At 37.5% G+C, this 15,737-nt stretch overlaps 1 protein-coding gene across 5 annotated transcripts in view; it reads left to right on the top strand.

Annotated features, from left to right (window-relative positions):
• The window catches only part of GLIS3 (GLIS family zinc finger 3), a 507,022-nt gene that overhangs the window by 389,503 nt on the left and 101,782 nt on the right, over positions 1–15,737 (top strand). For all 5 annotated transcript variants that reach the window (XM_082470893.1, XM_082470894.1, XM_082470897.1 and 2 more), the window contains 2 exons: positions 8,866–9,027; positions 13,074–13,184. In XM_082470893.1, coding sequence (XP_082327019.1) covers positions 8,866–9,027; positions 13,074–13,184 — 273 coding nt within the window. The remainder of the gene's footprint in view (positions 1–8,865; positions 9,028–13,073; positions 13,185–15,737) is intronic.

The following is a 15,737-nucleotide window of genomic DNA, read 5'->3' as shown; positions in this document are numbered from 1 at the left end:
GGTGAAAGCATAAAGGAAGGCGTCACAGAGGTGGTGACACCAAGCTAAAGGTTCAGTAGCATGTCACCAGGCACAGGGAGTAGCACAAGCAGAGGCAGAGGCAAAGCAGAGCATGCTGCTTAATTAGGGAACCGCAGCTGGACTGGCCTGGAGTCCAGTGGGAAGGGTGGGAGGAGAGAGGGGAGGGGACAGGCCTGACCACGTACATGCCAAGACCTTCTTTGACCCGTAGCCTCTCTCTCTCCTTCTCTGTTTCTGTTTTTCTACTTCTCCTTTGCTTTTGCTTACTTAGTTCTCTTTTACTTCATCTATCCCTATCTGTCTTCTGAAATTTGAGAGACCTTTAAGAGAAACTAGAGTTTTAGAGAATGTTTCTGCCATTTTTTTAAAATGCACAAAATAATGCCTAAAATCCAAAAGATGATTCCTCCGGTGTCTCTGTTTTCCTCACCGTTAGTATATAGAAAATAATTTGAGGGTGTTAGAGCAGGCTGGGTCAGATTCAAAATTTGTTCTGAGTATATGTCTATCTCCTGGAATGTACTGTGAATGCAGAAAATGTAGGATGGAGCCTGGTGGTTCTTTTGTATCATCCACACAGCCTATAAAGTGCTGAATGTACAAGAAACTCAGTATTCCCTGGTCCATCAGTATATAGACTGATACTTAAAAAATTGGAAAAATTGTTTTCTTTAATATAGAGTAGCAAAATACATGAAAGTTGCTTTTATATGTAGACTTTATATATACTTCATAGAAGTACTGTGCTTTGGTAGATCCATGTATATGGAATTGTATATGACTATGTGGTGGTCAGAAACACAGATACACAGAAAATTAAATAGTTTGATTTCTTTTAGGTATATTTATTCAGGGCCAATGATATAGCCTTAAATATATCTGCTCTACTGGCATGTAATCAAAGTGCATTTATTGAGGTCTGACCGTGAACCTCTGAAGGATACATGCTCTAGTGGATATGTATTTTCAGACTGCATGAAATCAATGCTAATAAACAACAACAACAACAAAATTCAGGCAACTTATTGTTATGTTTAAACAACCCCCAAACAACCAGTTTTCCATTATTTACCCACTCACGGAATAATTATTTGCTTGAAATTGTAGTTTTCTGGCATTGTATTGACACAACATGAATAATATATGATACTTTATATTTGTTGAATAACCGGAGACAGCCATATGATATGTTTTAAATATCAGTGTTGCACTGTGGAGTATTCTTTTTCCAGTTGTGAATATAATGCCCCTGATGAGGTTCCATTTATCCCCAGCTCCTTTCAATTTTTATAAACCAGACACTTGATAATTTCCATAAAAATTTAATATGGTTCAAATGTTGGCACAAAAATAACATATTTCTCTCTACATTGTCATGTGGCTTCTCCAAAACATTTTTTCCATTTTCAATTTTTATGTTACACCCTTATTTATTTTGCCACCTCATTTAGAGTGTCCTTTTAAAGATCAGCTGCTGCCCATGACCCAAAATGTTAAAAAACAACAAATTGCCTTAAACCAATAAGAAACACATACATACTGCCCATTTAGGTAACCTTTGTTTTATACAGATTTCTTAATCAAAAACAAGAAGCACAACAAGCCAGGAAGTTGCATTTATGAGCTAGTTAACAGATTCATTTTGTACACTAGAATAAGAAGGAGAAACATAGTAACTGGGATCTCTTTATTACAGTTTGGGAAAACATTACAGAAAGGGTTTTATATTAATTCTACAAAATTTTAATAGTTCCAGAAAATCTGGATAAATGAGTACAGTAGGCCACTTCAGAATGCCAGATGAGTGGCACGCACTGAAGTGGTTGACTCATTGAGGCCAAAGTGTCAGAGTCTCTTCCCCACTCTGGCTGCCCCAGCCAAGCCAAGGGACTGGGAAACTTTGAAGGCTGTCCTAGGAAATGCAAGTGCAAATCTATTTAGATATTTGGAATCTTTGGAAAATCACTTTAGAGTGCACTGATTTCCTTGAAGTAAAGAGAAATATCAAATTAACCAGGGTTACCCTACCACAATTTTAAATAATTTTCCAGTGAGGCCACTGCTTCTCTTGGTAGAACTTGGAAATATTTTAAAATCAGATATTACCTTTAACAACCAAAAGGAAACATAGAAACTCGTTTTCTGTGGGTACCTTCTTCCGTTATGGATGAGAAGGTGATGAAAACATGAGTAAAATCACAAAGTGAGAACCTGCAGAGACATCTTCTCCATCCTCATTACAGAATTAATAGTCTGAATGAAGCATGGAGAGGAAGGAACTCCATATTATGCAGTGTAATAAATTCATGAACTAGATAACTTTTTAAAAGCCTCAAAACATTTGAATTATTTTCTTTTTCTCCCTTTATGTAACACTTTATACAAACTGATGTGGTAAACATTAAGATTTGCTGGAGCATCCAGTCCTAGTAAGAATGCACTGGGACCAGAGACCACAGGGTGGCACGAGGCAAGCCGTATGTCCAAATGCGAATGAGACTGAAGGAGAAACAAGATCAGATTGTCCCAATGTGCTTCTGCAGTCTTTCTGTTTTGATTTCTTGTCCTTTTTTTTTCCTGACTTTTCTTCTGCTTTTCTTCCCCCAGACAACACTTTCTATTCTCTTCCCAACCTAAGTTTAACAATTAGACTTTACTCTTCTGTACTCTTAAGGACAAAGTGGCAATAGTTTGGTTCATCAAAAGTAAGCCCTTTACTTTTTTATTCTTGCTCTAGTTCTTTTTTAATTTTATCTCTTTTTTTTCCTTTAAATCCCATCAAACTGTACATGTTCAACCTGAGGGTGGTTTCATGATCCCTAGAACCTTACTTTCTCAAAATGGAATCTTTGAACATTCAACATTTAGAAGTATGACCTAGGAGATGGTTAGAAATGCAGAATCTCAGGCCCTACTCCACACCTACTGAATCAAAATCTGTATTTTAATAAGATGCCCAAGTGACTTATGAGCACATATAGATGAAGCACTGTCCTGGAAGGAAACTTATAAATCTCAGCTGAACACATGAGTCAGATTTCTCACCTCTTCTCAGATGTGTGAGGTGGCTCTGGGCCTTCAGCCGTGCCTTTGGCCCCCTCTTTCTGCGTCACAGAAGAAGCCATCTTTCATTTATACCTTTTGCAGGTATGTCCATGATTCAAGGGACTTGAACTCTTGGGCTTACTGTGGAAGTCATCTTGACTATATCCACAGTGTTATAAATATTTGCTGACCTTTCCACAAATGCCTTTCATCTCTGTTGTCTTTGGGCTGTACCTGGAAGATGTAAACTAGCATATAATTCATCAGTCAGTCCCCAGCGCTGCACAGCATGACACAGTATCAGCTGTCACTAATGGGATTAATTGGTCTTGACTGATGAAATTGTAAAAGCTTATTCTTCCAAGGGTCGTAAACACTGAGCCTTAATTGAAATCAAATGTATATTTTTAAAAAGCATGTCCAGCATCATAGACTCCTTTCTGTTTTGGTTTTGTTGACACTAGTGATGGTATAGAAACCTGATCAGGAAAGGTTTGCTGTTATTACTGCTTTGAATACGAACTTGTGCTTCTCAACACTCTAAATTGCTGATTAGGGGAGGGAGTAATATTCTACTTGATTACTGGTTACACATATGGAATAAATCCTATTTTAATGGTGTCTAATGAGTCTTTCATTTTCAAAACCTTACATAAAAGCCTCTAATAGAAAGGGAAAGTAATATTTCAAAGGTCATCTTAATGCCACTTAATGTCAACAATCTGTAATCAAGCCTATATATAGAGAGAGAGAGAGAGAGAGAGATGGTGATTACAGACCAGTTGTGATCCTTTAAATATGAAATAATCTCCTAAATTAACAAAGTGGTGCAAGCTAAGGGTCTCTGGATTTGAGGTAACTTATACTTTTTAATTAAGGTTTGTTACTTGAAAACAGCCTCAGAGTTAAAGAGATTTTTCTCAGAGTGAGGCTTCATACAATGCAGTATTTTCAAAACCGCATGAGATTTAAAATTCTGTTGCTTACAGTTTCATGCATTGTTCTTACAGGTGTCTGTAAAGCCACTGAAATGTGCGATTGGAAAATGATGACTCCCCTTCAGTGCTTGTTCTCAACGGTGAAATGTAGTAGGCGCTAGAAACATGGGATGTTTTGTTGGTCAGGAGGCCACTGAGGGAACTGTTAGGCATACCTGTTTCAGAACTAGACATCTGCTTGGCAACAGATTAAATAATCAGGAGTTTAAAGAATCTCTAGTATGACATTGGCATTCTGGAATTTTGTCTCATTTGCAGTGCAAATGGAGATAACCCTGCTTTATCCTGGGGTGGAGATGTTTCTTTTCAGTCCAGGGCTGCTGCAAGCCCATATGACTCTTGTCCCAATTAGAAATGAGTGAATTCTGCAAGACACTTTACTTCTGTCAGGAGATTTTCTTAAGAACATCAACAGTGATTACAATATGAATGGCATTCCAGACTCACACTGTAGCATCCAAATCTCCTGGAGGGCCCCTTAACACTCAGATGTCTGGGCCCGCACCCCCAGGTTTCTGTTCTGTAAGTCTGGGGTTGGGCCAGAGAATTTGTGTTTCTGACAAGTTCCCAAGGGTATGCCGATGCTGCTGGTCCACACACCGTGTCTCTGAGAGTCACTGCTCAAGGTTCACCAGTGTGTGACCTGTCCAGCCATATGCACTGATCTTGCTTCCATCTTCCCATGAGTAAAATTTGAGGTCATCTTGTTCCTCTCATTGCTTAACACATAGTGCCATGCTCATAGGGCTTACTCAGTATTGGTCAGGGGGAAAAAAAGAATGCTATTTAGATAAAGTTACTAATGTGTACCAGACCCATTTCCCACCACCACTCCCTCCCGTATTACCATTCTGCATTTGTCTCTCTTTTTGTTCCACTTTTCCTCCTTCTGCTACCCCCTTGGATTCTGAGAGTCTGTTTATTTGTTGTTTTCCTCTCGTCTTCCTGTATATGGCTTGTGTTTGAACCACGGGCAACTTCAGGCCTGATGACCCAGCTGTGTGTCACTGGGCCTTAGGTACCTGGCTCTACAGGCAGTCAAGGAAGGGGATGACCAGGGACTAAGATATTGGTCAATTTTTGTGTAGAGGTTGGTTCGTGGCAATGACACAAGCAGTCAGGTGACAATTTGGACCTTAGATCTCAGGATAGACTTTGCACTTCAGGAATCTTGATGAGAAAGTATGTGGTCAAATTCAAGGAAACTCTTCTATGGTTCCGGCTTACCTTTATGTTTAGATATTCCTTTACAAGGTGAGACTCATTAAAGATTTTGAAAACACGAAAAAATATAAGTAGAAAACAAAGCAGCCATTTACTCAAACACCCAAAACATCCAGTTTAGCTGTATTTTGTAACACTCTTGTGTAGTTCTACCTAAATGTTAGTTTATTTTTAATGCATTGGCATTTAATTGAACTTATAAATCTTGGGGTAAAATTGCCTGAGGGAGAGGAAATTCTTGTGTTGAATTACAGGTTTATTCCCATAATGAATGATAATGATTCATTATGAAATCATTTGCTTTCAAGTTTCATCCAGACACCTTTAGAGAAATGAACAGCACCTAATTTCTCTTCTTGCAGAATTGTTAGTGTGGCACGTTCAATCAGGTGTGATTCTCTGCATACTCCTGTGATGGGTTGGGTGTTAGGCACACCCCCATGAAGCCATTTGTCAGTTCTTCGGTGCTGGATTTTATTGGTTTGGCGTTCATGGTTTCTTCCCAGTGAATTTCTTCAATAAGAGTGAGTGGGTGATGCTTATTATGAGCCCCTGAATACATGGGGTTGCCTTGTTCTTGGCTTTATTCATATGACTCAGTGTGGTCAAATCCCTTCACTCTTACTCTTTTCTCCTGAAAATTGTATAATGCTAGTACAAGTACTACTAATACTTTTGTCTTCTGGCCTTTCTTGTTACAGAGGAAACATCTGAGATCAGTTGGATTTTCATGATTTTACTGATAATCTTTTTGTTGTCATTTTCAGTCTGGGTGCTCATATTTTCCTCCATCTTTGCTATTTTTAAAAAATGGTCAGGATGTTCTGAGCTATAGTCTACTTTTCACTGATTTGCTTGGAATGCAGCAAGCTCTTTGGTCTTTGATCATTACTTCTGTTAACAATAATACTAGCAATTAGCTGAGTTTAACTGGACATTTACATGGACATTTAACTGGAGAGACCTTAGAAATGCTAATCTGCATTCAGTTTACATCTGATGAAGTGGGCAGTTGGAATTAGTTCTAGGACATGTTTGGGATCCCTTCTAATCACTCTGTGGTAGATCCAGGGGTCTTATCTGTCTGGTGCTCACAGAAACCTCATTAATCTATTCTAAAGTGGTTCTCCACTCCCATGTTGGTGCTGAGACAATGCAGCGTTCTCTCTGACCAAGAGCTAGGGTGACTATAGAAGGGAGTGGGTGTTGGGGCCTACTCAGGTCTGGGTATGCATCCCTGGAGCTGGCCCCAGAATGGTGCCCACCCTACAAAACAGCCTTGCTAGGAACTAGGCTACAGGCTTGATGTGTCCAAAACCACAGCTCATTTTAGACTTAAGTGTGGTCTACCAGGTGATTCTAAGACAAATAAACTGAGCTCCAGAAGTTTGCACTGAGTTGTCATTCAGAGTGAACCTTAAAAACAGAGGTTTGGTTGGCAGAGGCCTCTTAGCCATGAATTGGGGGTTATCTTTGAGCCCCTTTATTCTCACATTTGAGACCCACTTGAAAACCTGCAGAAATAAACCACTTAATTCCCCTCTCCCTCTAGCGATATAACATTATATGCCTTTCACTCTTCGTCAGCAATCATCTTCTGTTCGGGCTAAATTTATTTTTATGTGAAATAGAAATCAGGAAAACACCAAAATTATTTTAAGCAAAATATCAAAATTGAAATAAACCAACATATGTCTGTGAAACATGTATAACTCTCAATCAAAAATAAGTGCAACTTTCATAAATATCTTAAAATACTCCAGCATGCAAAATCTGGACAACTTAAATAGATGGAGTTGTGACATGTTTGATTATTCTTCCTCCTTAGTTCATCCTTTACTTAAAGGTGAAAATTCAAATAACCAAAACCTGGCCAACTCTGGGTCATCCCTTCATGGACAATGTACTCATCTGTTGTAATAAGTAAGAGAACCAAGGAATTTTATAGCATTTCTTGTAGTAAGCTTAAGTTATACCTGCTAATTTTTAATAAAAACCATCTTCTATTTACCCTTCTTTACTTCTGTTCTCCCCACCAGCCCCACATTCCTCTCTAAGGAGTGAGGTTTCTTAATTGCAATAAACATATTATGTTTTGTTCTGATAGTTTTGGGGTTTTTTTTTTGGCCACGCCCCGCGGCATGTGGGATCTCGGTTCCCCAACCAGGGATCAAACCCGCACCCGCTGCATTGGAAGCGCAGAGGCTTAACCACTGGACCACCAGGGAAGTCCCTGATAGTTTTTTAAAATTTACTTATTTATTTATTTATTTTTGGCTGTGTTGGGTCTTTGTTTCTGTGCGAGGGCTTTCTCTAGTTGTGGCAAGCGGGGGCCACTCTTCATCGCGGTGCACGGGCCTCTCACTATCGCGGCCTCTCTTGTTGGGGAGCACAGGCTCCAGACGCGCAGGCTCAGTAGTTGTGGCTCATGGGCCTAGTTGCTCCGCGGCATGTGGGATCTTCCCAGACCAGGGCTCGAACCCGTGTCCCCTGCACTGGCAGGCAGATTCTCAACCACTGCGCCACAAGGGAAACCCCCTGATAGTATTTTAATTGCAGTTTTCCTTGCATTGGGAACTCTAATGACATTAAAATTGTCAAAAGGACATAATATTCTGGGGCTTAGCATCAAAGAAAGAGTTAAAGGATAAATGCCCATCTCACATTTATGCTTCATGTATAGGCTTTCTCTAACAAATTTTCTATTAGATTGTCACTTCAAGGATTGAAATCACTTTGACCCTCTAATAGTAGCTGATATTTTGCCCACAGAAGACAGTAAGTAAATATTACCATCAATAAATACTATTGACAAACCAATGAAGCATTTCTTGAGATCTTCAACTTTTTATTTTCAGCTCTTCTCTTTAAGAACCAGGTAACAAAATTTCCTAAAAAAATAGAAATAAAACTATAACTTTATTTGGAATATGATTTAGCACTAAATGAATTGTCTTCCAGTTCCTTTTTAAAAGCAGGTTAAAAACTTTATCTCATTAGGCTTGGCATCACCCTATATATTAACAAGTTCGCTCTTGGGAGTTGAAAACCACTTAAGATAGAGTTAAGAAAGTTTATGATCTTAATGATTCAGCAGACACATGTCCTTTTCATCTCTCACTCTTGGATATTCTATTTACTTTTTTTTCTCATACATCACTCTTTTTTTGTTAGTTTATTAGTTGTAAAAAGTTTCTTCCTTCCTGATTCTTTCAATTTAGACCAATTTGGAAATGGAAAAGTGTGTTAATTTTTTAACAAACCTTTAAGGCACGCATCACTGTATTTTTATTAACTGAGCCAGATGGCTCACAGCAAATTTTCTCTGACATAAGTAATCACAGAAATCAGTTTGGGACCCAAATCTGGTATGGAAAGTGGCATGTATATTCAGTGGAAAAATGCAGTTCACATAAACATACGGATCTTTTTAGAAGTAATATTGTTACTGTTTGTATTTCATTTTATTTTTTTGTTTTAGGCTAAGTACAAACTAAGGACATTTATTTTTCCTGTCCCCCAACCCCAAACATTCAAGGGCCTTCTCAACAACCAAAAATTGTTTTCTTTTTTGCAGTTTGAAGGTTGCAAGAAGGCCTTCTCAAGGCTCGAAAATCTCAAGATTCATTTGCGGAGCCACACAGGCGAGAAGCCGTATTTGTGCCAGCATCCGGGCTGTCAGAAGGCGTTCAGTAACTCCAGTGACCGCGCCAAGCACCAGAGGACACATCTGGACACTGTAAGAACGGCAGGAGCTTTCCAGCTTCCAGCCCCAAGCCCCGGTGTGCGGAAGTGCCCATTTGACAGTGGGACGGTGAAGGTGTTTGCTTTATGACCTGCAGGTTATAGGGAGAGTGCCAAGGGCAGCAGTGAAACCTGGTAAAGAGCCAGAAGGGGCCCTGTTTGGTTCTTTCTTTTCCATTTTTCTGTAGTCACAAGTTATCCTAAATATTACAGCTGCCTGGGACAAAGGGGGTTCCTTGGTTACCTCTGTATACAAAGCAAAGGCACTTTAGGGGCTGTCGTATAGTAGATTTTAGTACAGAGAATGACTCCTAGAGATTGGACATTGAAGTAAGTGTTCAGATATCAAGACATACTAAGATAGATAAGATACGCTATTGTTAGAAATAAGAAGCACTTTTTTTCTTACCCTGGTTCTTTTCTTCTTGACATAAGAACTTTGAGACTGGCATGATTTTTGAAAGTGAACCTAGCCTTTTGCTTTAGAAACCACCTGGTATTTTCACCTTTAAGTGATCTAAAAAGAATCTGCAAATCTTTCCCAAGGGTTCAGTTTCATCACGCTTCCTATGTGTTAACAGCCACATATCCATTGACATAAACCTTAACTCTCTTAGTGCTGAAACATTCTGTTCATTTGCTAATACCCTTTCCTTGACTCTGTCTTTTATTTTCTAAATTATGTTGATCGTCTTCCTTTGCATTTCTCAGGTTTTGATGCCATTTTCTTTACATGAGGCCAGGTAGATTATATGTAATTTTAGTTCACTTAACAAAGCCATCAGGATAAATGTATTATACACATCACAGATCTCTTATCCCACTTTCTTGCAAGTAATGTATTCATGACAGTACTTTTTCAGTGTTAACATTCTGATGTCTATTATTAAACTACACCAGAATTTGAATTTTTAAAAGATACTGTTATTTCTACACACCTTCTCATACATATTTAAGATTCTTCTGATGTTATAGCTGACATATTTATTAAATTTTATATTAGTCTCTATTAGTCATATTGATAGAAGTCATTTTAGCTATATGTCACATAACCTTTCTAAACAGAATTACCTCCTGATATATATATAAATGTGATGGTTTGCCTAGTAAATATCTGAAATATAATTAGAGTAATATGGGTGTAAGATGGACCCTTTCTGCTATAGCTGAATTGAATTCAGTGATTTTAGGACCAAAAGAATGGAATATTAAATGAATAAATTTGGTGAATAGCAGTATTTTTTAAAGGTAGAATAGGAAAAAAAAGAATGAATTATGTTAAAATGCCCTATTCTGTATGTCTAAAATGGTCTTGGTAGAATCTAATAAATTTTCCAATTTGTCATTAAACTTTATCATGGAAGAATGAACATTCATGAGACAAGATTGTCTTGAGAAATTGCTTCTTCTCTAGCTAGTTATCTATAGTTTGAAAGAACTATTGTAAGGCTAAGTGTTATGGTTCTACAATACCCTTCTCTGCTTGGAGCTAATTTTAGCTAATCAAACTAAGAGCATTTTCTAAAATCATTTTGAATTAAAAAATATATATCCCTTTTAAAAACTTTTGAGGAAAGCTACCTAAGATAATAATTTCATGATTAAGTTCAATGCAGTAGCTTTTAAAACTTAGCTATTTTTATTTTTTTTAATTATTTCTCTATTAAATCTTTTAAAACCATCATTTTTCCTTTGAAGTCCAAACTACCTTCTGTTTAAATTTTTATTGCATTTAACAAATTGGTAAGTTCTTCTAAAATCTTTTGCAATTTTAAGAAATTAAACATTTATTTAAAGAAGGAAACTGTAGTTGCTTGTAGAATTTATTATTTAAATTTAGGTCCCCATTCCCTTTCATTAAGTACTCCTTATGCTAATGCTGTCAGAATTTTGGATAAAGTATTTCTTCAATTAAATGGATTCTTTACTTATAGGAAAATGATTTCCCCATAAAAATTACTCAGTTCATAATTCTAACCCTGAAAAGTGTTATTAATTCATTTCTCTGTTAGCATCTTAGTATCTCAACAGGGGAAATAGTTTTACAGTACAAATGGAAAATAATGAAGAATATAGTTTGATGAAGTGTAACATGCCATTTAAAGCTCAGGTAATCTGAGTTAAAATGACCAGCATACCAGTACCACTTAGACCATCCCCTGATGTTGCCCTTTTGGCATACTGATCCCAGGTGGCTGATAGCAGGGGAGAGAGTGATATCTCAAAATCAAATACAAGATGACATTACCCATTTCTTATCTTTCTAACCCAAGCAATGGTGACTATTGTGATAATTATGGCATCGATTTATATAACATGTTAATATTCCCAAAGATTTTTACATGCAACATCTCTAATGCTCAAAACATGAGCTTATGTGGTCACAGCATGACTGCCAATAAAGATGTTGACTAATTGCCCCCATAACACCAGGGCAGGATAGGGAAGACTAGGGCAAGAAAGCTGTGTGAACCCAGAAAAGATTCCCAGGTTAAAGGAAACCTTTGTTTACCCAATGGAAACTTCCTTGGCAAGTGACTTCAGCCCATAATTGGCTCATCATTTTGCAGAAACTGTGACATATTGAGAGGCTGGTTCATCCATTGTTCATTGTTAGATCCCTGATATGTAACACAGTGTCCAGCGTGTTATGGGAGCAAAAGAGCTGCTGGGTGATTTACTCATTCAATCAATCAGTCAGTCGATGAGCAAACACATCAGATAATCAACCTTAGAATTCACATTTGGAGTATCAAACTAAATTATATGTTCATGACTTTACCTTGTTCTTGGAATCAAAAATGGTTAACAGTAGCAACAAAAAAAGTGAATCACATATATGGCTTCCTGCAGGGCAAATAATATAATCCACATATATGTTGGCCTACAAAATGACAAGCAAGTGCATGAAAACAGGAGCAAAATATAAACAATAGGGAAAAAAATCTGATTTTTTTGAGGAGGTGGGGTCAACAGAATAGCAGGTTTCTAAAGCAAGAATTCTATTGTAGAGACAGGGTTTTAATTCTCTTCCTTACACTTCACCTCATGCAGGCATAGCTTTAATATGTCACCTGATGAGATACTAAGTAGATGAGTGACTGTTAATACATCTTATAAACGCAGTTAATCTTGTGATTTTTTTCCGTTCTTAGGATAAGCAGGTTTTTATTTATTCTACAACTTAAAAGCCGCATTCCCAAACCTTTGGTTTGAATTTCATTGTTACAATAGGAATAGTTGCTAAAATTTGAATCAATGTGTAGTGCTCTCATTCATTAATTCATCATTCCTAATTAGCATCTACCAATCACCAGGGACACAAAAATAAAAGATTCTAGACTCTGCCTTAGGCTCCACACCTTACATCTCTCAGGCGCATGGGGGAATTGGAGTAGCCAAAACTTGTGTTCTCATCATGCTCAACCAAGGGCTTATTCACTTAACCCAGGGTTAACACCAGGACTCCTCTACTACTAATAATATTAATGCTTCTCTGGCTGATTTTTCATGTGTCTGTTGTTTGAAACCTACTGTCTTTTACTCACTTTCCACTAATTTTCCCTTTTAATTTTCTCCCTCTCTCTTTCTGAATCAGGTTTCTTCTGAAACATTCCCAGTCTTTTCTGGACTTTTCTACAGCTTCTTTATACCTGAACTCTAAGAGTATGTGTTTCCTAATTTCTGACAGTACCAAAGATTGTTTTCAGGGGAACATAACTGTAAGTATGACTGAAGATACTAATAATTTCCATATTGAAAAATGCCACAGGAGGTTTCGTGGTAAGAGTGCATTCTGTAGCAGTCTCTTAAAAATCTTCAAAGATAAGCCATCTCTTTGTTTCTTGAAAGTTTACTCTTCTCTTCGCCTTGATGCAAACTTACCGGGCTTTCTAATTAAAATGCATGAGTATTACATAGCATTTCACGTCAGTCAGTTGGTAACAGTTCATGCTCTGAAGTCGGTAGTCTTTGAGTAAACCTTCCCCAGTTACCTTTATGATTTAACCACAGCTGTTTCTTTCTTTCTTTCTTATTTAGAAACCTTATGCTTGTCAAATTCCAGGATGCACCAAACGCTACACAGACCCAAGTTCCTTAAGAAAGCATGTGAAGGCACATTCTTCCAAAGATCAGCAAGCAAGGAAAAAGGTAATTTTAAAAGAGAATTTATCCAGCCAGGACAAGCACATTTAAATTCCTCTTGCAGTACTGGGAGCTTCTGCAGGGTGTTGGTAATTCTCATACTTCTCAAGGTATGTTTTAGACTCTGAGTAGAGAAGTCGTCCATGAAGTAGTAGCAAGGCTGTGATTTTCATAACTGATGTAACCAGATATGAATTTCTGGGGAGGGTTTGTATAATAGGAATTAGAGGAAATTAGTGAAAGTCACCTAAACTGGAAAGTAACAAAATTAAGTCTAAATAGCTAAAGAAAATTGAATTGGGAAAAACAGCACAACAAAAACCCTTTCTGGAGATAAGTGCTTTTTCATAAAATATCAATTGGCTAAAATAATTACGTCTGATGAAGCAGGTAGGGTAAGTATAGAGCATTCTTCCCTTTAAGCTTAGAAAAAAACACGTTCCTTAATAAGTATTACGTAAGAAAGTCTGAGAAAGGAATTGAACCTAAAATTACTTTGACATCAATGAGGGCTTAGTGCATCTCTCAAAGTTCATAGAAATTATAGTGTCTCTCAGATTTGGAAGAAATGTTAAAGATCAATCTGCCAACCCACCTGACTTATTCTCCTGACCTCATAAAATCTCCAGCAAGTGGTTGACCATGCTGTGCTTTAACACCTTGAGAAACGAGGAGCTTACTGCCTTTCAAGGATTTTCTAATAACTGAGTTTGTAAATTTTTGGACCAAAAAGTATCCTCTGATCATGGCAGAAAATATGTTGACCTGACCTTGGCTTTTTGAGTGTTTCATTTGTGTTCAGATGGGTACCTGATTCATTTAAGGGCCCTTCATAACAAATTTAAGGGAAGTTTAAGACTCTGCTTATTTCAAGTGATTGAACCCCATGGTGTGATTAAACCCTATGGCCGTGGTTTTCAGATCACCATGGCTTCTAGTTAACTAGAATCTTTCATTCTTTTATGATTTATAGGGATTTAACGCTTTTATGTTGGGAAATGCTCTATAATCTCTTTGTTACTTGAGATTTTTCTTCCTTGAGAGGTGTTAGCACAATGCCACTTGAGAGCTCATATATGGAAACAATTTGACCTCTTTGCTGTGAGTTAGAAAAATGGCCAGTCAGAAGGATTTGATAGATATTCTTTTTTTTAAAATAGATGTTCTTAATGGCATACAAACCCACTCTTGTAAGTCAATTGTTAAAATTATTTTTTTCTCTATAAATATAGTTAGGTCTCTTTAATTGGAATCCCAATAAACTGATAACAGATGATCATTATCAAGAGATGATAATAGATGATCATTCAACATGGATTGGATATGTTCCTGTATTTTATTTTATTTTATTTTTTATTTTTTTATTTTTTTTTTAAAGATTTATTGATTTATTGATTGATTGATTGCTACGTTGGGTCTTCGTTTCTGTGCTACGGCTTTCTCTAGTTGCGGCAAGCGGGGGCCACTCTTCATTGCGGCGCGCGGGCCTCTCACTATCGTGGCCTCTCTTGTTGCGGAGCACAGGCTCCAGACGCGCAGGCTCAGTAGTTGTGGCTCACGGGCCTAGTCGCTCCGCGGCATGTGGGATCTTCCCAGACCAGGGCTCGAACCCGTGTCCCCTGCATTAGCAGGCAGATTCTCAACCACTGTGCCACCAGGGAAGCCCTGTTCCTGTATTTTAAAACAGCAAAGGAACTGCTAAGTGAATTAATAATATACATAAAGTTGTAAGGAGGATGCTTAATATTCTTAAAATAACACACCATTGTTGCATACTGTTAACTGTTTAGGAGGACCATTGTCTAATGGTTTTTGTCATTATCCGTGTATGTCTTATAAACTTGAAGTAATAAGTTGTGTTTGTTAAAAAATAAATAAATAAACCTTCTTGCTGAGAGTTTCTTCCCCCTAAATCTGACCATTCTCCACCTCCAAGTTGTCCGAAATGTATGAGGTTTTACTGTAATAGCCAATCTATCGTAAGATTGAAGAGCACCTTCACAGAGAATAACAACTGTCACGGACACGACAGAATGTAAGTCTCACATGTAGACAAGTAAGCAATAATATGATATTCAGCTTAAAAGGGTAACCTAGGTTGACAGTGGGTATGAAAACATAATGGGATATTTTTAGGAGTTACTAATGGTTTCTGTTGTTCAAACACGGTGTGTTTCAACCTCTTTATAAAGGAAGAGTAGTTTTGATTATGTGAAAGATTTTTGAAGCACTAATTTAAAAATCAGATCTTAAGACTACAGAATACAAATTTATAAACAATTTGCAGACAGCCTTCAACAGGCAATCCAGCTAACAAGGATATACTTTCAAGGAGCAGTATTATAATCTAATGTCAAATATTACAATATTCTCTTAATTTTGTCTTATGTAAAATGAGGTATTATCTCTCCAGTGATTTAGCTTTTGACATTCACTCTTTTTCCTGCACGTGGTTGAATTGGATTTGGCTGATGTTCTGACGTTCATTGCTTAGTCCTTAGTGACAAGTTACTGTGTTTACTTTCCAAATTTTAACCTGTCCTTTTAATCTGAAGATTT

Source organism: Balaenoptera physalus (genome assembly GCF_965194825.1).
Source record: "Balaenoptera physalus genome assembly, chromosome: 7".
Lineage (NCBI taxonomy): Eukaryota > Metazoa > Chordata > Mammalia > Artiodactyla > Balaenopteridae > Balaenoptera > Balaenoptera physalus.
Note: the sequence above shows the minus strand (reverse complement) of the source record. Positions and strands in the feature narration are given on the sequence as shown.